General features: G+C 43.8%; 1 protein-coding gene across 3 annotated transcripts in view; it reads right to left on the reverse strand.

The window, feature by feature from the left end:
• Positions 1-22,142, reverse strand: part of dusp8a (dual specificity phosphatase 8a) — a 45,492-nt gene that overhangs the window by 12,830 nt on the left and 10,520 nt on the right. For all 3 annotated transcript variants that reach the window (XM_031282739.2, XM_031282740.2, XM_031282741.2), the window contains exon 3: positions 14,717-14,855. In XM_031282739.2, coding sequence (XP_031138599.1) covers positions 14,717-14,855 — 139 coding nt within the window. The remainder of the gene's footprint in view (positions 1-14,716; positions 14,856-22,142) is intronic.

The raw sequence follows: 22,142 nt of genomic DNA on the forward strand, positions 1-22,142 counted from the left end.
ATATAATGTACTGAAGTAATGGCGCTGTAAACTGACAGGTGTGACCTGAAAGTTGCTTATCTTCTCTCTGATTTGCATTATCACTCTAAACACTTTGGCACTTCGCCTGTAATTCTTTTACACTTAACATTTACTCAATTATATGGGTTCTGTAGATGGATGTTTTTTTATCTGTTCTGGAAGAGAACAATAATCTTGGGTTTCTTTTTCACAGCTAAACCAATTACCCTTTGGCTACAAATAAAGTTATTGATTTATTTGGTGAAACCCGTGTGGTTCTAATCCACAGTTTTCAAGAAACAGAGCCTCACACCTATTATCACAGTCTAAAATGACCAATGCAAACAAGAATTCCTAAATAGTCTATTTAGATTTATATTCTACACAAAAACCTAGCATGCAAGTTTGTACTAACATTATAATATAAATAAAATATTTGTCATTTGATATATTTCGTCAGAGCCCGTACCCACATCACTCCTCTGTGAGACAGGCAGCGAAAGGAAAGGAGAATCGGTCCGACACCACAGATCATCTGTCAGGATATCACGGAAAAGAGAGACGTCATTCTCCGGATAGGGCAGGTTAGGTGATGAGTTAATGTGTGTGTGAGTTCATCCTTGTGTGTGTGTGTGTGTGTGTGTGTGTGTGTGTGTGTGTGTGTGTGAACCCATGTGTTGCAACCATGTGTGAAGAGGATGAACGGAGCAAGGTGAGAGGAAGACAAGAGAGGACATTGCTGCGGGGGTTAGACAGGACAGGGTAGACAGTTATTTACTCCAACATGCGTAAAACAAGCTTATGTGCACAAGTGTCTGTCTGTATGTGCATGTGTATTGGTGTGTGTGTGTGTGTGTGTATGTGTGTGTGTTGATAGTGCTGGTTGTCAGGGGATCAGTAACAAGGCTTCTCTTGCAGTGATGTAATGCCTACAGGAGAACACAGCTGTCATGCCTGGGGGGTGAGGTAGTCACCAGGGGAGGGAGAGGGGAGGATGGATGGAGGGATGGAGCAATTGAAGGTGGGGGAGGTGCTGGAGGAGATGGGGGAGTGATTAGGTAGCTGGGGGTGCTGGAAGTAATTGGGGGGTGTTTGAATCCATAGGGAAATGGTAGCTGAAATGATGTAGTCATATTGCAAGGAGACATTAGTGGTGCTGTGGGTAATGGTGTGTGTGTATTAGAAAGGGCCTGGACTGATTTGAAGGTGAGGTAATTTATTCATCTATTAGATATGTCTTGATCTAAATCGGGAAACCTTTTAGATAAAAAAAAATATATATATATATAATTTTGTTTGAAAAGTCTTTATTTAATACTGGTGCATTGAGCAAAACAAAAAGGTTATATCCCCCAAAATAAGGAATCCAAAAAGTATTGTTTGGGTTTTGTATTGCAGCCCAGCTATATATATATATATATATATATATATATATATATATATATATATATATATATATATATATATATATGTGCCACTGTCAATGTTCTCTCCTAATCCAGGTGCCTTCCCACCTACGTTTATTAAAACTCCCTTACTCCCGTTTTCAGACAGATAATTGAGCCGATTATGTCAAAAAGAAAGGTTGAGGAGATGAAGACGAGAGCAAGATGGAGGGATGTGCTTCTTAGATGTAAAGACAGCGCTGTGATTAACTACTTGGTCATGTGGGTGTGTGTGCTCATGCATGTGGTAGTTTCATCTCTATCTGTGCAGCCTGGAGGGAGGCCTGAGACGCATCAGTCATGCAGAAGACCCCCCTGCCCTCCAAACAACTTAACCCCCTGGAGGAGCTCAGCACCCGGGGCTACTGCAGCAGTAAATCTATCTCACTAGCAAGAAATTAGTTTACACACACACACAGATATACAGATATATACACTCAAGCAAGCGCATATACAAAGACACACACACACAAAGAAAGAAAGAGAAGAGGGTAAGCTATCAAACACACCAAGGGGGGCTTTCAGGACCAGACGGGCCATCATAAACCAGATGAACTACTTAAAAATCTCAGTTGGAGATGTTTAGCGTTGTGTGTGCGTGGAGAAAAAATAGGGGCAGTTAAGGCTCAATGTGAAATGCTGCTGGCCACCGCAGGCATGTGCTTACAGTATGTTTGCATGCACATAAAGCCTGTGCATTCACTTTGTGTAAAAGTGTGAGTATATAAAATGAATGTTATTTTTAGCTGGGAGTGAGACGGCTCACAGCTGTTTTCTGAGGTTGTATATACAGTAGATGAGTAATGCATGTGTGTGTGTGTGTGTGTGTGTGTGTGTGTGTGTGTGTGTGTGTGTGTGTGTGAGAGAGAGATTGAGAATAAAGGGTAAATACGAGCAGGAACCATGCATCAGTCTTCAGGAATAAAAACATAAAGAATGTGTGTGTGTGTGTGTGTGTGTGTGTGTGTGTGTGTGTGTGTGCGCGCAATCTGCTTTCGTCTAATTTCCCCAGAGGTGAGTTGGTCTACACAGGTTCACTAGAGCATAACAGATTTTTTCTTCTAAATGCTAATGGCCTGTGCTGGGATGCACAGGGTTTCTTTGCAGCACTTGAAGGCAATAACACACTGAAAACACACCTTAGCTCTCTCTTTCTTCCGGTCTCTTGCATGTCTGGCGCGCACACACACACACACACACACACACACACACACACACACACACACACACACACAGTAGCAGTGTAATGCACTGCTCCGACAGAGAGGAGCTGACAGCGGATCAGTTTGTTTTTAATGAGTTTGTACCGCTGGTACATGCGGACTGACAGGCAGGTCTCAGATCAGTTCAGTGTTAGTTAGCTCCTATCAGTGCAGCAGGCAGGCAGGCAGGCTGACAGACAGTCAGTGTCCTGACAGCAGTGCTGGAAGCCAAGCCATCTGGTCCACACACACACACACACACACACACACACACACACACACACACACACACACACACACACACACACACACACACACACACACACACACACACACACACACACACAGTCTTGTCTACCTGTCTCATAATTAACTCAGACAGTGTCAGACTGTAGCAGGGTGTTTGTCTGTAGTCCATCCAGAGTGTCTGTCTGTGCCTGTCATGGACTGGTATGATCAGTTTCCCACCCAATATTGTTTTACACAACAACTCCTATTATCTCATCACAACACGCAGTATGACTCATGACACAATGAAAGGAATGAAATGTAGAAAAAATGCGAATCCAAGTTTTCCCACTGACCTCAAATGCAAATCGGTGCCTTAGGAAAGAAGTATTTTCAAAAATCATTCTTTTCCAAACATAAATGGAAATTAAATATGTCTGCTGACGTTCCAGTGAGATACAATTTTAATAAATTCACTGAAATACTGATACTAAATCAAAGATTATGGAACAGATTTTTTAGAAAAAATATGGTATATGGTATACATAAAAAAAAAAAAAACTCTGCACATTAATTCAGATAAAAAGAACACATTACTGAACACTATTCATTCAGCCTCGACATGTAAGGCGTTACACCCTGGAGACTGCATTTGGGCGTACAGGACATGGTGACCGTGGCTATCGCAACACCCGCAGTCAGGGTTGACTTTCCTGTCATTACAGTCCCTGGAGAGTGTGTGTATATGCGTGATTCTGTCACATCCACAATGCTGCAGTGACATCACTCCACCAGCTACAGAAGAACAATAGAGAAGGAATGACGCGATGCCGTGAGAGGAACTGGGCAAGCATTTTCTGTGTGCGCCCTGCCAATGGTTTTATGGTGCTTTAAAAATTATTTTTAAAGTGGCTGCTGGTACTTCTGGCCTTTTTTTCCCCTTCCTAAATCAAAAGACACTGTTAAAAGTGAAAATACACAAACACTCATGACACACATTTGTATACATACATGCTCAGTTCCCTAGGCGTCTCCCTCTTTCACCCCGGGGAGTCCTGATGTCACTTCATCATAAACAGGAAATAGTTACACAACAGAAAGGGAAGTGGCCTCTCTGTGGACTGCCTGCATGTGTGTATGTGTGTTTGTGTATGAGTGACTCTGTGAGCGTGTTTGTGTTTAATGTGTGCACAGAGGGGGAAGATATCAGGAGGACCGGGAATGATCACAAACTGCTGCATTCCTCAATCTGGGGCTGTGGGCTTGACTGGAGCTCCAAAATTAGCCTGTTGCTGTGGCGATGAAAAAATCTCTCGCTTTTATCAGGAAGCAGCGGCAGCCCCAGAGGTTCAGCCCAAAAGTTTGTGTGGTCAGCATGAATTCATGGTAATAAGACCTCTGTTACAATCTTAGTAAATACCAGGAAAAGTATTCTTCATCTGCTCTGCTCCAGGCAACTAGTCTACTCAATGCCAATGAGCCTTGAAAAGTCATTTTCTTGGGAAATTCATTAGCAAAGTGCACATTACGATGGGTTTTCTCATACTGTAACACACTTTAGAAGGCTGCCAAGAAATAGAACTTCATCCACATGGCGGAGGTGCAGTCTAAATCTGATTAAAACAACTGGGAAAAACAAAATAAAAACATGGCAACCACTTGGGTAAATAAGGAAGCAGCGCTGTGGTATGCCAGAGATAAAGTGCAACAGCTTCAAAGCATCAAGGCAGCACGGTGATAAACAGGAATCCACCATTGTTCCAGGGAATGACTATGACAGGAGCGTCAGTGGGCAGTCCGAGCACGAATGGAATCTGGTGGATGCGGCCCAGCTCTGCGTAGGATAAACTAGTATAATTTTTAGCTACTCCTTTCCGGTATTCTTCTGCCCTTGGAAATTTCCACTCCACATGTGTGTCAGAGTCATCAGGATAAATGCTGCAGTGGTAAACTGATGGCACAGCAACCAAACTACGGTGTGCTTGGCCCAAATCCATGGTGAGGTTGGAGTTATGAGGTGCTGATGGGGGAGCAGCACAGAGAAACCGGCTTGGGTTAGCACGCTGTTCAACTTCAGCTCCTGTTGACCTGATGTGTTGACACTGCCTAGGTAACAGTTTAAACAAACTATTTTTATTCCATGCTGGATGAATGCCTGACAGGGGGCGGCTTGGGATGTTCAAAAGGCTTCTAGAGAAATTTAAAATGCAGCAGGAGCCAGAAGGTATGCACTGTGAATGGACTGTATACACAAAGCAGCTTAAACAAGTATGGTAGAAGTATTTAGGGCACTGTGGTACAAGCAGGAGTTCTCCACATGCTTTACTTAGTATAATACAGGCCGACTGCATCGTGTAGGAAACGGGAGCAAAGGTAATTATGCACGTCATATTTAATTCTCTGTATAAGGTCTACACTTGTTGATTGTTTTTATTTTAGTCATGCTTTAGCTATTTGTTTGTATCCTCCAACAAACTCAAGTATCTAATCTTTCTAACTGCCTTTCAATGAAGTTAATGAATTAACTTACTGTAGGTTCGGGAGCAGGGCCACGCCTCAACCACACCTCTAATAACCGACCAGCCTTTATATTCCAAGCCAACCCACTCAGTGCTGTGTGTCTCCGCATTCTCGCCCCACCCTCCCTTCCCCTTTGGTACCACGACTTCTCGCCTACCTCATCTCTTTATCCCCTCCTCCCTCATCCCTTCAGCCCCTCATCCCTCCTACCCTCATCCCTTCATCCCCTCATCTCTTCAGCCCCTCAACCCTTCATCCCCTCGTGCCTTCATCCCCTCATCCCTCCTACCCTCTTCCCTTCCTACTCAGTCCAGTGCATTCCTCTCCCATTTCTCATTCTAACATCCGGGAGGTTTGAATTCAGCTCAGGTGAAAGCACCTGAGACGGAACCCCCACACTGAGTCTCACTCCACCCGGTCTCCAGTACCTCCTCCAGGACCAACCAACCAGACGACATCTCTTTTCAATCTCACCCACCATCCAAATCTATTGCTATGCTCTTAACATTCGTTATAATCAAGCATTCATTAAATCTTTAAATTACATATTGTTGTGGCCATGGTCCTTGCTAGTGAATAGTTATTTAGTGACTTTATTAACTGAATTGTGACATACTGTACAAAAGGGTTATTACCAGGGAACAATGCAACATAACTAAGATTTATTTTTGGAGCCTGAGAATGGTAAATTAAGATCAATTTAATTATGGTCAAATTTTACACTGATCTTGTGAGTTTGAGGACATAATAGTACATGTTGCTCATTCTGTATGCATACAATACAGTAATAGAAAAGGTCAGTCACTTTGCTTTTAGCACATCTAGGCTTAAATATTGTGTGTGTGTGTGTGTGTGTGTGTGTGTGTGTGTGTGTGTGTGTGCACTGACGTCTTGAGCTCTAATCTTTATCCGCACTGCTTGGAATTTATGACATCTCCTATGTGTGCATCTGGGAGAAAACATCCTTCTTTTATTTGCATGCTAGAGTATATACGTATGACTGTTTTACTTTTGTGAATTGTGTGTGTGTGTGTGTGTGTGTGTGTGTGTGTGGCCCCCCCGAGCCAGCAAAGGACTTTGAGTGATGGAGGAGAAGGGGAAGAGGAGCAGGAGGCAAGCAGAGCAGTGAGATCACGTCATGGTGGAAACATTTGGCAACGGCTCACATAAACACACACAGACGCATAAACACGCATGCACACACACGCTGGCCTGTTTTTGTTCTCTGGTTTTTAAGGGAAAGAAGGGGAAAATGACATCAAGCTCATCATGTGAGGCCAATCAGACAGACGAGGGAGGGGGTGAGAACTGGCAGAAACAGAACATTGTTACATAAAACTCTGTACAGGCCTCCTCTGGGCCCTGTTACCATATTATGTGTGACTGAGTCTGCCCATGTGTGCATGCATTTGCTCGCTCGCAGGAGTGTGTGCGAGTTAAGCATTTGCACAATCCCTCATCAAGGTGTGGGCCTAAAAAAGGAGCTCCTTACATACCTGCAGCGTGGCTGTTTGCAGAAAACAGAGCATTGTGCCACCGTGCAGCTCCACAGCTTCTCAAAATCTGTAACACTTTTCAAGTGCAGGGAGGTGATGTCATAGATATTTCTGTAGGCCATTTTCTTTGACCTTTGTGCTCCCTTGGTGCTGGCTGGGGCTGGGCCGGTGTGTGTGTCCTTGTGTGTTTGTGTATCTACAGGCCAGGGTGAGAGCACCGAGGCCACTGGCGCCAGATGTGACGACCGCAGGAGTCTGGAACTAAAAATAGAGCTCTGTTCTCAGCACCGTGAAACAGAAGAGAGGAGAGAGGGAAGGAGATGGAGGAGGGGAAAAAATAGGAGGGAAGGTAAAGAGGGCTGAAGGAGGGATGGAGAGAAAGACGAGGTCATTGAGAATAATGTGTCAGCTCTCCCCGGGGAAGGTGAGCTCACCTCCTAATGGCACCACTGGCTCCTTCTCAATGAAATCATTGATCTGCTGGAGCTCCCCATGGTGTAATGGAGAGGGGTCAGAGGAAGGGGGTGGGAGAAGGTGCAAGAAGGTGCAGAGAGGGCAGGTTGGGAGGTTAAGAAAGGGGATGATGGAGAAGCTGGTGAGAGGAAAGATGAAGGACGGAGGAAGGGAGAACATGGACCTCAGGCACACAACCACAACAACCTCTCTGACCGGCATTGCGGCCAACACAGCCAGAGGCGCAGAGTGGTGAATAACTTTCACTCATTGATCATGTCAACCTGATCTCCATCACGCAGGTATCTCCGGCAATTGATGTTCCTGTCTAGCCCTAAAAAGGACTTAAGATCTCAAGTCAAGAGAATGCACTTTCTGTGAAAACGTTTAAGCATTTGGCAGTTTCTAATCACATAAAATGTGTGATCCGTGCCTGTTGGGAGCATCCGGCACACACTTGCACTCAATAGCTCTGCAGGTGTGTGTGTGTGTGTGTGTGTGTGTGTGTGTGTGTGGTTTAGAGGAGGTGGAGACTTTCTACTGGGCTCCAGAAGGAGAAGAAGAAGAAACCATAAAGCGAGACTTTCAGCTCTGAGGAGGCTGAGGAACACAACACGGGTCAGAATGACGGCTTGTGTCACTGAATGAGCTCTCCGACCACACACATTCTGACTGACATACACACGAGTGCACATAAATGTAGCCAAATGAACACATGCACCCCCACACACACACACACACACACACACACACACACACACACACACACACACACACACACACACACACACACACACACACAGGACCTACGTGAAGACACCCACTCATTCAGGATGAAATGAGGAGTATTACCTCATCTCCTCAATGGCTCTCCTCTTTTTGTTTTGTCTTTTTCTTTTTCTCACACGTGCACTCTCAAACATTGCCTCATGCTCGTGCACGCACTACTTCATATGCACATATTCATGCGCACAGACACACAAAAACACACATACACACTGACACAAACAGACCTCCTTATGTAGCTCATTGGAATGTCTCTGTGAACGGTTGCATTGTGAGATTCGGCCTCCCACGATTACCTCACTTCTTCAGCTTCTCTCAGATGTGCACGCACGCACGCACGCACGCACCTGACACAAACACACACAGGGGTCGCCGCCCAGTTGTATAACAGCACAGAGGAATGACACATAACTGTATTGACCTTTGCACCTCTTTCGCTGCAGTCACACCCTAACCTGATCTCATCAAAGCCCCAGGGTACACAGCAGCTCCTGTGTGTGTGTGTGTGTGTTTTTAGTGTGTGTGAGAGAAAGAAAGAGAGTGAGCGAAAGAAAATGAGAGAGAGGCACCTTTCATGTCCTAATACCTCTCATCAGTATGTCCTCGCCATGTCTCGTCCTGTGTGCTTTTGCACTGAGCTGGCAGGCTGACAGCGTGGGAGTCAGCATGCTAACCTGCGAAAACCCAAACTGCCTCCCAATTACATACCACAGTATGTACCATATTATAACAATCATCATAGTCTACTCTTCTTTAGTTTTACAAAAACAGTATATCAATCAAACTTTGGAAAAGTCCTGCCATTAGACTTGACAAAGACAAAGCAAAATATTTAATACAACTGGGGAAAAATATGACAAGTTCCCATAGATTCTAGGGGAACTTAACAGCATACTCAGAAATTAAGAGAATATAGTATGAAAGTATAGTTTAAATCTGACTGTGTCACTTTTTAGTGTGAAAGTACAACACATTCAAAACCTGGTTAGACTTAGTTAGTGCACGGTATGGAATGTCACACAGCTCAAATGTCACCAAGCCTGTTTAACTGGTACATGACAGATGGGAGTGAGAGGTCCGATCTACAGGTAGCTCCCTGTTTGACCGGTGTGCAGCTAGTTCTGCAACCAACTATCATATTCATTATCAAATCATCAAATCTATAGATCTTTTTGTGATGAATTGATTAATCGTTTAGTTTATAAGTGTGAGAAAATAGTGAAAAACAGTTTCCCAAGGTGATGTCTTTAAATTGCTTGTTTTGTCTGACCAACAGTACAAATGATAATTGGGGACTGAAAGTTAAGTCAGTGCTCAGACATCACGAACACGCTGCCCTCCAAGTCTCCCTGTACAGAGAATCCAGACACGTACGGCACGCGCCGCCATTCCTCATCTCTATCTCCTTTGCTTCTGCCTCCCTTTTCTGTCCTTTCGCTCTCTCTCTCTTTGACCCAGTCGTGTGCCGCTTTAGTAATCTCGCAAAAAACACTGGCAGATGGCGCAAGGGAAGATTAGGAGCAGCCTTGCACAACTGAAAACTCCACACACACACACACACACACACACACACACACACACATACATACATTAGATGGATTAAATACACACCTGCAAAGCTGCATCCCTGTCCCTACACCTTAATTTCCTGAGATAACTTTCTGCGTTTCCTGTCAGCCCCTTCTATAATCTTTCTTTTGTGCATTTTTTTCTATTTTCCTGTGTACTTATTTCCAGTTGACAGTTTTTACAATATTTCAACACAACGTATTGCGCACTGAATATAAAATGCATTGTCATTTTTATCACCACCTCCCATCCTCTTGAAACCATTATCCAACTCTCTTTTTATCTGCAGAACATTGAGTGCATATCCCACACGTTCTCTCTCTCGCTCTCTCTCTCTCTCTCTCTCTCTCTCTCGCTCTCTTTTTCTCTCTCTTTTCCCTTTTTGATTATTATTCTCTTTCTATGCTGTCTCTGCAGCTTCTTCTGCTAAAACTGGAGCATGCGGTTCAGATGCCAACATCAATACATTTCATCCTGGTAGGCCTACATCAGAGCTGATGTGACGCATGACACAGCTACACAGTTGGCATCAGCTAACACAACACCTAACTACAAACTAGCAGGCAGTGTTGTCTTTGGTTTGGCTGTGTGCTGCAGATTGGTGGGAAACACGCAAACTTTAGACCCACTGGGGAGGCAGCTGGCTCCAACCAAGCGATGTTCTCCTTCTCTACAAAAAATTTAAAAAACACACACAAATACACACATTCGTACACACACACACACACACACACACACACACACACACACACACACACACACACGCAAAGTCCGAACTCTGAAAAAGGCAAGACACATCAGCCTGAACTCCAACTGGGTGAGATCATTGCTGTGGTAAATATACTGCTGTCCTCAGAGAGACATGTTTCTCACAAACACTTTCACACAGTCGATGAAGCTATAACGCAAACAATACGCGCGTACACAAGCATACGTACAAAGACACATCATCATTTTCCAACTGCCACCACCACATCCTGCGTGAATATATATGTATATATAATAAGTAAACACAGGGTGAGAGAATTATTCGCTACCCGGATTACTTGCCTCATTCACAAAAACAATGGCCCTATTGGGACATGGCTTGCTCCATGACATCATCCACATGTTGGAAGTGGTGTGCTTTCTGAGCCTGAGTTATTGATTATTTAGTGAATGGAGAGAAACCGAAGAGGAGTCACTGATAGTTATTAGATCGATACGTTCCCAGTACACGCACTATGGTTGTGTAACATGTCATTCAAGCAGATTATCTGCCAATCTCCCATCTTTCCTGCAATGAATACCCCTAGTTTATGGACAGTTCAAGTCATTAAAATGTTGCTTCAAAATGTGAAAAACATAAACCTACTTTAGAGAAGTGTGTCTCTGCAAGACTGTGCCCTAATCTCCCATTGGCAAGCTTCTGCATAAGTAACATTTCGGGCAGAAAATCCTCTTTCCCCCAGACAGCTCAGTGATTATTCTTTTATTCACCCTGTCCATCCCATTTATGGATTCTTTGCTTTTCATCTCCCTATCTGACCCTCATTCCTATCCCCTCCCACCCGTATTACCCCTCACTTGATTTGCAGCAATGTCACGGTGTGTACTGTACGTGTGCCTGTGTGGTCTGCATACGTGAGGCTGAAAATAAGTCATAATAAGATATGAAGTCATCGCAGGATTTATTAACATAATAAACCTGAGGTTCAGTAGAGGGGCAGGGGGAGAGGTGGAAAAGAGGGAGGTAAGGGGAGAGGGAGGACAGGGAATGAAGGGAAGAGAGAGGAGGATTACTGTTTGCAATTTTAAACTACCTTGAATCTTTAAGAATGTGAGGGGGGGGGGGGTAAAGCCAAGCAAAGCCAGGAATGATGAAAAGACGGAAAAAAGGGTATGAATGGAAAAAAGAAGGGCCTCAACTAATGAGAACTTTCTTTACCCTATACATTTTAGAAAATAGTGAAACATGCCTGTGACCATTTTCTAAAGCTGGGTGGACATTTCTGCTTCATAAATGATTATTACGGTAATTGCAGCCAATACATTTCTGTAGATCGATTTATGGTTTCAGCAGTAAAATGCTAAAAAAAACATTCTATCCCTGTGTGCTTGAGGTGGCTGATGTGTGAAGAGCCCACTTTGTTCACACTCACACTTTGTACCACTGCAGGCTCTAAAGCTGAGGTCACAAATTTTGTGTACTCAAGATAGAAAGACATACACAGGGGTTAAAGTGGAAAAAAATCCTGAGCCTGAACTTTTTTTTGGGGGGGAGAGAAACTGCACGGACAGAATTATCTTCAATGGCACCATTTATTCTCAAGTATTACGGCTGTATGATGAAATTGTAACTGAAATACGTAAATAATGTAAAATATATAATAGTTTATCCATATTCAAGGTTGTAGCTTCATCAACATTGAGTGAGAACATGCATTTTCTTTAGCTTCTCAGACAAACATATTTTGAACTGCAGTGCGATGCCATGAGTATTCATGTAACTCGCATGTTGATTTGAAACCGACAGGCTAGTTAACGCTTTTTTGTCTTCTGCTAGTTTTCTACACAGGGTGACCAGTGGCTGCGAAATTGTGAATGACAAGTCATGTTCCGCAATAAACACAAACATATTTTTAAGTCGCAGACACGGTCAGTTGTAGACAACGGTGTGTTAACAGTTGCTCCTGGCAACGTCGTGGTAAGTTTGAGTGCACGGGTAGCGGCTCCATGACCGGGGTCTAACTCATGACGAGCAAGCACTTTCTTACCGCTGCTGGCATATAGTAGCTTCCTCGAGAAAAACGTGCAGAAACAAGAACCAGGCTCTCTCAGTTTCTGGCACCAACTGCCAAAAGGCTCGCCGTCTCTACCTACTTCTTCTATCCACGCCCTGCGCCATTTATTTTTGAGTCCTTTATCTACTACTATGGGTAGGACATCATCCCCAGGCTTCATGAACTTGCTTTCGACAACGCTAACGTGACGTATGGATCTCAATCACGCTGTGTTGCCAGGATCCGCCCTGCTCTGCTTCTGATAGGCTTGTAACGTTAGTTAGAGCTGCTTTCCTCTCATATGATTGGTAGGTGAAATCAATAGACCTTTTTCACAGCAGACATGTTGGCATGTCACAGTATGAAAAGCACAGGTGTATTCAAAACCATTAATGATGGCTGCATTCCACTTAGGAGAGGCCCTGGTATTGTGCATGCTGACTCACTGAAACAGCTTACTGGGACACTTGATGGAATTGAGCCATCGTTAAGGTTATCAATTTCAGCTGTGCTTTTCCTACTATGACAAGTCAAAATGTCTGCTGTGAAAAAGGTCCATTGACTCGAAAATATTAAAACGCATGCAAGTTCCCAATTTTTTGTTTTTTTTGCACGCCCGAGATCCGGCTTGGTGCCGGAATACTTTAAGCCCTGCATATACCCTTTTAGACCACAGGCTCCTTGCTTTTGTTGATTGTAAAACAAAGGCTGTACAAAGAACTGAATGACTTAAATTAGTCTTCCCTGTATATTTGCTAATTCACATCATGTCTGGTTAATTAAAATGATTTAAGAAGCATCTGTTCAAAAGCTTTAAAACAAATTCCCTGGCAACCACTTCTCCTTCTTGTCTCTCATGCCATCTCTCTCATGAAAACTCTCCTCTCCTTTGACACACAACCAAATCCTGCAGCACTCATCCACATGTGATCAAGCACAAATCTGCCCACCCAAATCCATGCATACACACATAAACATCAAGTATTCACAGACACAGGCTGCTAGCTCCACTAACCCCAATAATTCAACCACCCAAACAACAGCCAACGCCATTGGCTGAGTCCTTCTGGGGAATATTCTCTGCCACTGTTGTCGTGGAAACAGCAGAAAAGCGGGGACAGAAATGGAAGAAGTGCGATTCTTCTTTTTTTCCTCCAGATGAATCATAGCGAGAGTGAGCTGAGGCGACTGATAAGGAGGAGGGAATCGCTGACAAGGGGTCTATCATTAAGAAGGGTATGATGTCTGATCAAAAAAGCTGAGGAGGAAAATCCTGGCTTCCTTAGACAATCGGCGCGAGTGTGTGTGTGATATCGAACATGGCTGCATGTGTGTGTGTCTGTGCCCTGCCTAAGCATGTGCTCGGTACATCTCTGTGACTGTGCCTAATTGTGGAGCCCGGGTGCCTTGAGGCAATCCTCCACATCTATGAATGACTCATGAAAAAGCGCTTAATCTCCCAGCGGAGGGAGAAAACTGAGAGGAGGAGAAGATTGGGGGATGCAGAGAAGAGAACAGAGATTTGCCTGAGCAGCATGCTACTGCCATCTCATTTTCAGTCCGGATTGAGGCAGATTACACTCCCCTCTCTGCGCTGACACATTTGGGACCGACTCATAAGCCTCTGCTGGTGGATGTGTGCGTAATGAAAAGCTGCAGCCACCGCAATCGAGATATTAGCTCAACGAGGCTATTAACAGTCTTGCTGAGGCTCAATTATAAGTCTAAGTGTGCTAAGTGGACACTATGACAGGATAATAACTGTGGTAAATAAGGCCAGAGGATTGAAGTTAAGCTTCAGCTTTATTTCAGTGATGCTGGGTAAGAGAACGACTCCGGGGAAGCTTAAACATCAAAGAGTTCATCAGAGAGGCTTTTTATCCGGGCTTCTACACTTCCTCCTCTCCTTTCTAACTCCACACATACCTGTTAACCTGTGAAAGTGTGATTACTGCCAGTTGGGAAATGAGGAACAACTAGTCTAATGTGAGGAGATGACCCCCCCTTTTGTGCTCATCAGTGACATCTGCTGACCAAACTGTAGAATGACAAACAACTACACTCAAATCAGACAAGGGTGGTGAGGTGAGGCGCACCTGCCCGCTGTACACTAGGAAGTGTATAATAAATAGAGAAATGTCCATTCTGGATGAAGGAACATGTTGTTGTTGTTTTTTTTTTGTTTGTTTTTTTTACATAAAAACACAAAACACCGTCGTCATCATCATACTCATGCTCCACACTCTATCGCGTACCAGTGAGCAGGGAGACTTTGTGGAAGGTGCCTTCCAACTTCCCCATCAGGATGTGCACGAAGCCATCTTTGGACAGGTGCCCTGCTTCTTTGGAACTCTGATCGTAAACCACCACTTCCTGCTTCCTGCCCAGCTCCACCTGCACAAAGGAAAACAACAAGGAAGAGAGGAGAGCTATTTTTCAGTGCTACTGTGGAAAAGTATGTCAAGCATCCAGTGCCAACAAGGTAGACAGAGTTAGTTCATATGACTGGAATTAAAAGAATTTAATACTGTGTAATTGAGATTTCATTGCATTTGGGTAGCTCACACACACACACACACACACACACACACACACACACACACACACACACACACACACACTCAGTCTGTACATTAAATAAATATATATATATATATATATATATATATATATGTTATCAGACCAACTGATCCTTTTAAAAAAGGGAGCTAGGGAGTATTTCCTCTTGGCTGAGTAAAAGTAGTTCACTGCTAACAGATATTGTAACAAAAAATACACATGAGCTGTCTGACACTGAGATAGTACCCTAAACACTTGACAACTCTGCTGCCCTAAAACACACCAGGAAGCAGCAATGAACTCACAAACACACCACAGAGAGTTATGACAATAAACACTGGCTTTATGGATGCTAGTGACTGCAACAGTAAGCAGGATGAACTACAGGCGTTTCTAAGTTATAAAGATAAAGCATAGGATTATAAATAATGCATTAGGGCTGAGTGTTGCACTGTGCATCAGTGACGGTAATATTTGCTGCGCAGATACTGCTGAGAGGCTTGTTTTGTCATAATGGGTGGTAATATCAGTAAAATCATAAAAGCTGGCTACGTTGCGAAGGGTGTTGGCATCCATCGATGCATCAGTGTGATGCTGTTTATATCAGATTGTGAGAAGATATGAGCATGCGCCAGTGTGATAGAGTGTGCCTGTGTGTGTGTGTGTGTATGGGAGAGTGTGAGCATGTGGCGAACGCACACACCAGCAGGGCTGTGTTGTTGCCCATGTTGTCAGGCAGGCTTTGGTCACGTGACCATCAGGCAGCGCCTACTGCAGCTATGAATCACTGCATCATTGAACCGCCACTGGACAGGAGAGGAGAGAGGGAGGAGGAAGGAGGGCGAGCGGAATGGAGGGATGAAGAGGGTGTGGGGTAGTGGAGTAGTGGGGCAGGGAGCGATGGAGACGAGATGGAGAAAGAGGCAAGAGGAAAATGAAGAGAAAGAGAGGGAAGAAGAGAAAACTGAGGCGAGGAAAAAGGAGGCAGGCACTGGAGGAGAAACAGAAGATGGAGGGAGACGAGGATAAGAGAGGGCAACCCATCGCATTTATTTGTTTACCTTAACACACACAGTGCACAACCTTTATCTAAAATATGCCGTTGAAAAGCCACAAGCTTCCAGGGAAAACTGCACTTCGTCTAAGCATCCTAAATCACCCATCCCTTCCCCGCTCTCTGGTTCACAGCTACACAGTGTGCATAGAGTGTGCCTGATAATGTTTCTGCTTACAGAGTAGCTGGGGCACAGCGCCTGGGCAGCCATACAGGTGATTTAGACAGGACAAGGTCAGTCTCTGAAGTCTGGTCACAGTAAAACCCCGGCGTAGCTCTGCGTGCCTGCATCTAGCACCAATACTGACATAAAGGCATGAAAAGCTGAGGCGGAAAGCCAAATCGATCGTGAGTGACTTCAAACAACTTGCTTTCTGGTCTTTAAGATATTTTGATGACACATTTGATGCACAGAGAGGTTACCAGTAATGTTTTCAAAGTCAGTGTGACAAAAGGTGGGACACCCCGAAGAAAGCCTTTTGTGTCGCTACACGTGGGTTGTTACTATTTTAACTTTTTTAATGTACTAGTAATATCAACATGAAATAGCCATCCAAATAAAATCTTTTAATATTTTTGCCAGTACAGTGCCCTGGACCTTTTTCTTCTTCTTTTTTTTTTTTTTTGAAATGTTGTGTTTCCTATCAAAGAGCATCTTCATTTATTTATTTTGTCTGAGCGCTCCTGACCTTTTCTCTTCTCATCTGTTCACTGATTGCTGAGGCACCCTGGTGGCTGAGGTGTTTAAAGGAACAGACCATAAAACGCAATGTTCCAGGTTGAGACTGGATAGGGACCTTTATTACATGTCAATCCCCTCTCTCTATCCCCTAGTTTCCTGTCATTCCTCTACCGCTGACTGTAAGATAAAGGCATATAATACTCTCCCAAAGTACTTAACACAGATGACCTGCAATAGCATCTAGCCCAGAAAATGCTTACAAAATAATGTACAGCCTGATGGCTTTAGCATGCACCTGTCAGTGATAGACAGCAAAGCAGTTACCCTGTGTTTCCTTACATTAGTTTTTACCTGCCCGTTGCACTGATTTATTTGTTATTTTTCCTTCTTCTTCATGTTCATCTTCATGCCTTGCTTTCTTTGTTTAAATCCCCACTATCTTTACTAACCCTGGATAATTTTGGCTAATAATCCTAATGGGATCAGATCTAATTTGAGAGCCTGATCTCAAGGCCTGAGGATTATTGGCCTTTAACTATACATACGCGCACAGCACAAATTCACCTGCACATACACACACAGTACAGCATACTCAACAGTTTTGTTTGTCAGCTGCACATTACAAAAAAAGGATGGAGAAGGGACGGAGTTAACAACGTTAAAATACTGATTTCGTCTCTATTTTTCACAAAATCCATACTAAGCATGGAGGATTCATTCAATGTTTCAGCTAGTGGATGAAATTACACCTCCACTCATCCCATTTGAAAGCGCTCTCTGCCAGTTAGGAAGAAAACGGCAGCCTCTTTATTTAATAGAAGTGTATGAATGATAGTAAAAATTGTTTTTAAAAGTAGTTTGGCTATACTTTATATTCTGCTTAAATAATACACCATAACTACATCTCCAGCCCAGTATGTGATATGCATAGAGTTTGCTGCAGTGTTAAGAGGTCAACGACCCGAGGGAGCGTGGGGCTGGCTGTCAGACTGCAGCACTAGTACAGATCTCTCATCCCTCTGCAGTGCTACAGCATCACTACTACTACTGTTCTGGCCCAGGCGCTCTGACGCATGCAAACTGCAGGTAAACAAGGAATGCCACTGGCAGAGAGAAGGAAAAAGGAGGGGCCATGGAGACAGAGTGAGGGGAAAACCAGGAGGATATGAGGAAAGAAGGGGGAAAGGACGCCCAAGCGGGTGATCAGAGGGAAAGCTGAGGCAGGAGGATGATCAGGAGGGGGATGGTGCAGAGAGGGACAGAAGGTGGCACAGGCAGACCAAATGCCACGATCCTGCAGCGTCCAAGCTTTCTTTAAAGGATCTGAAGGCTGGCATCACAGCAGGGCAGAAACAAGGATTGGTCACAGGGGGAGAGGTTATTTTTTTCTCCTGTCATTTGCAGAGGGAGACGACAAGAAAGAGAGAAGGAAATTGCAAGGGTAGAGACAGAGCGGAAGAAAGCCACTAGGAATTAGAAGTTGTGTTAAAGTGCTCATTTTCAGTTTCATAATTGTATTTAGAGGTTGTACCAGAATAGGTTTACATGGTTTAATTTTCAAAAAACACCATATATTTGTTGTACTGCACATTGCTGCAGCTCCTCTTTTCACCCTGTGTGTTGAGCTCTCTGTTTTAGCGACAGAGTGAGACCTCTCACTTCTGTTCCATCTTTGTTGGGGAGTCGCACATGCGCAGTAGCTAGGTAAGGACTACTAGCCAGTCAGAAGCACAGTATGAGGGCGTGCCACGCTAGCAGCTAGGCGAGCATTATAACGTGTGTTACAAAGTGACGAGCGTTCGTCACGGAAGTAAAGGCTGGACTACAATAGAGCTGTTTGGAGCAGTTTGTGAACAGTGTTTTCTGTTGGAGATGGTAAGTCCCTTTGGGGTGGACTTTGGGCTTTTTCATTTTGTAAACCTATAACATGCACAAAAAAGATATATAACACAATAAAGGAAAGGGAAAAAGCCAAAAAGCATAATATGAGCAAGAAAAGAAGAAAAAGAAAAGAGATAATGTGGGTGTAAAGAAGAAAGAATAAAAGGTGTTGGGTAAGAGACAGAAGTCTCTGCATGTTTCTTACTGACCCCGTGTTATAAAATATAAAAGGAGTGGGAGAAAAACATGATCTGACAGGAGGCTGCAGCCTTACTGTCAATGCTCCTCTGCAAAAACAGTCCGCACGCATACACACGCACACACACACGCACACGCACACACACACACACACACACACACACACACACACACACACACACACACACACACACACACACACACACACACACACACAGATGATGGGTAGCAACAAAAGTTATTTGCAGAATTGTGGAAACACAGCCCGGGCGTACGGTTAAGTGCTTGTGTAAGAAAGTGAAACACTGTTTCTCCTGACCTCAGCAGCGCCTCTGACCGGTGACAAGGTCATTGCTGAGCGGGACAGTATGTGTGTTTGTGTGTGAACTGGCCTGTGACACAACATCAGCACAAACAGTCTAAAAATGGCCCCACATTCCTGAAGCGCAGTCCGGGTCCTCTCAGTGCGTCCTCTCCGGGATGTCCTGCAGAAAACAACTCGACTGCAGTAGGAACTCTCTTCAACTAACAGTGTTTTCAGCTCAGACTGTGAATATAAAGCAGTTAGGAGCCTAAAAGTAGACACGGGAGAACCAAACACACTTGTGCATTTTGAACAACAAGAGCAAAAGATGGCACTGTGTGCAAGAGTCAGCCCTTATATTGATTCAACGACGGCAGAAAGTACTGTACATATCACTGTTTCATTCGCTTATTATTGATTGATTGTTGGCACATTTTTACAAGGCTTATTATGTCAATGTGGCTACAAACTGGCTTAATGGTCAGAGCTGCTGCAACAGGCAGTGACCTCTCCTCGCAGTCGATCTGTCAGTTTAAGACTCCGCCACACAGGGTGTGACATATATCACTCGCCGCTGTAAAGACCTCACCCCCCGGGGCCAGATGATGTCATTGACTGGCACTGGCAGCTGCCACTTCCATGTATGCTTGTGTAGGTGTGATGTGTGTGTCACAGATTTCCTGTACTTCTGTCCTAATGAGGACCAAATACAAAGTAGTTTCGACTTATGGGTTTAGGTTAACAGATTTAGGTTTGTGTTTAGAATTAGCATCATTGTGAGGATTTAGATCACGTTTAATGGATAGGGAATCAATATCGTGAGTGGAAAAGTAAGTCCTCAAAAGTACAGTATTCAGCCGTGTGTCTGTGTGTTTTTGACGAGGATGTGAAGCTGTGGCAGGGTGTTGAAAGTCCATGATGCCTCTGTGCATGTGCAGGGTGACGTCATCAATGACCATTTCAGTCACCTGATCTGGTCCCACCCTAACACCGCTGAACCCACACACACCCACACACCCACACCCACACACACACACACACACACACACTTGTTGTCTACAAAGAGCACATGCACGCTGTAGATCCGGTTATACCACATCATCCTCCTCACTTTGCATACAATGAAAGCTGCATTATATATCCGCAAATCATCTAAAATTCATTCCCTCCATCTTTCATTTACATTCATGAACTAAAAATCCATTTTAACATAAATGTTACTCCTTCTTTGTGGTGCAGTGGGTTGTGTCTGACACTACATACAGTATGTGTGTGTCTATGTCAAACAGTAGGAACTTTAAGCAAACAATGATTCATGCTATGACCTCATAAAAGCAAACACATGACATATCCGGCTCTGTAGAAAACCCACCGCCGGCTACAGCGTCTTTCTTTGAACTTGGCAAGGGAAAAATGTGAATGAAACAAAAAAAATTCCCTGACTTTGCCCTCTGGGTAATCTGAGAAACAATCCATGCAGTGACTGAATCATCAACTAAGTTCTCAGTTCTGCTGCTGCTGTCAAGACAGATGACACATGAAACCCTCATTTTTTTTGTCATTCATTTAAAAAATAAATAAATACTGTAGTTACTGGGAACGCCTGTGTCCAGAACAATACTATTAGGAAAACTGTAGTAGTTTTCCAAAGACATTACCAGTGTCTTCCTCTGTCTGACACTAACAGGAAAGTTCATTTTTACACAATCTCAGGAATTCTCACCCTTGATTCTTCAAAATGATCCACAAATTACCCATCATGTATCATTACAGCCTTCAGAGGAAGATAAACACAACATATGGTGCGTCATAAGTGGAATTGATGGGGATCTCCTTCGTTGCATGAATGCATTAGTTGGTCACGTGCAGTCTCCCCCTGTGCTAGGCAGCAGGGGACTCAGCCAATTAAGATCACAGACCCATTGCCTGGCTCTCTTTTTTGCTACATGGCCATTATACCAAACAACAATAATTGGGCTAATATTTTGGTATGACAACACTTCACAGACATACTAGAGTGTAAGTAAATGTACAGGTGTGTGACTTTACTGTAAACAATAGTGCAAATAATTAAATATATAAGTGGCATGATGCAACTGGCAAACCGTAGAGTTTGGCTGCAACTAACAATTATCTTTATTGTCTACTCATCTGTTTTATGTATTAAATTTCTATTAATCTTTAATCTATACTTTTTTTTTCAACTGATCTTTAAGTCTATACAGTAAAGCCACGTATCCCAACTTCCCTCAGTTAGTGTTTAGTTAAAATTGCTTGTTTAAACTACCAACCAGCAGTACAGAAATAAAAAAGTATTCACTCTACAATTTGACAAAACAGAGAAAGCAGCAAATGTTAACATTTGAAGAGCTTGAAATAGAATGTTATTTGTTTGTTTTTTTATTACCAAAATGATGACAAATACCCAATCACAGCCACATTTTGGGCTGTATTTCTGTCCTCTCCCACAAAAACTGCAAAGTAAGACTTGAAACATCCTTGTGAATACAAATTAAATTTCTACCTCATTCCTGCATGTGACAGCTTGGAAGAGTAACGTCTGTCTCTATATGAGTGGGCTGCTATATTCTTTCTACTACTCCGGGTCCCATTCATCAGAGGTCTGGCCTCCATGCCTGCATACAGTAGGAAGGGGGTAGATGCTAGATCGGATCCACTAGACGTGTCGACGTCACAGGACGTGCCTCGTGGCCCGCCTATTTTTGCCTTATTCTGCCTCTGATTGGCTTACCCTGTTATTCTTACCCTAGCCCTAACCAATCCCCACTCCTCATGCCTAAACCTAACTACGTTGACACATCTAGCAGATCTGATCTAGCGTTTACCGGAGGCAGTGTGCTTCCCCAGGCTGGCTGCTGGAAGTGAAAACCTCTGGTCCATCTGTCAGGCTGGCCTGGCCGGCTGTCCCCGTCACAGCAGCAGGGATTAGCCAGACTTAAGCCAAGAAACCAGCCGCTTGCCCTCCAGCCTGTCACAAAAGGC

This window comes from Sander lucioperca, chromosome 7 (assembly GCF_008315115.2).
Source record: "Sander lucioperca isolate FBNREF2018 chromosome 7, SLUC_FBN_1.2, whole genome shotgun sequence".
NCBI lineage: Eukaryota > Metazoa > Chordata > Actinopteri > Perciformes > Percidae > Sander > Sander lucioperca.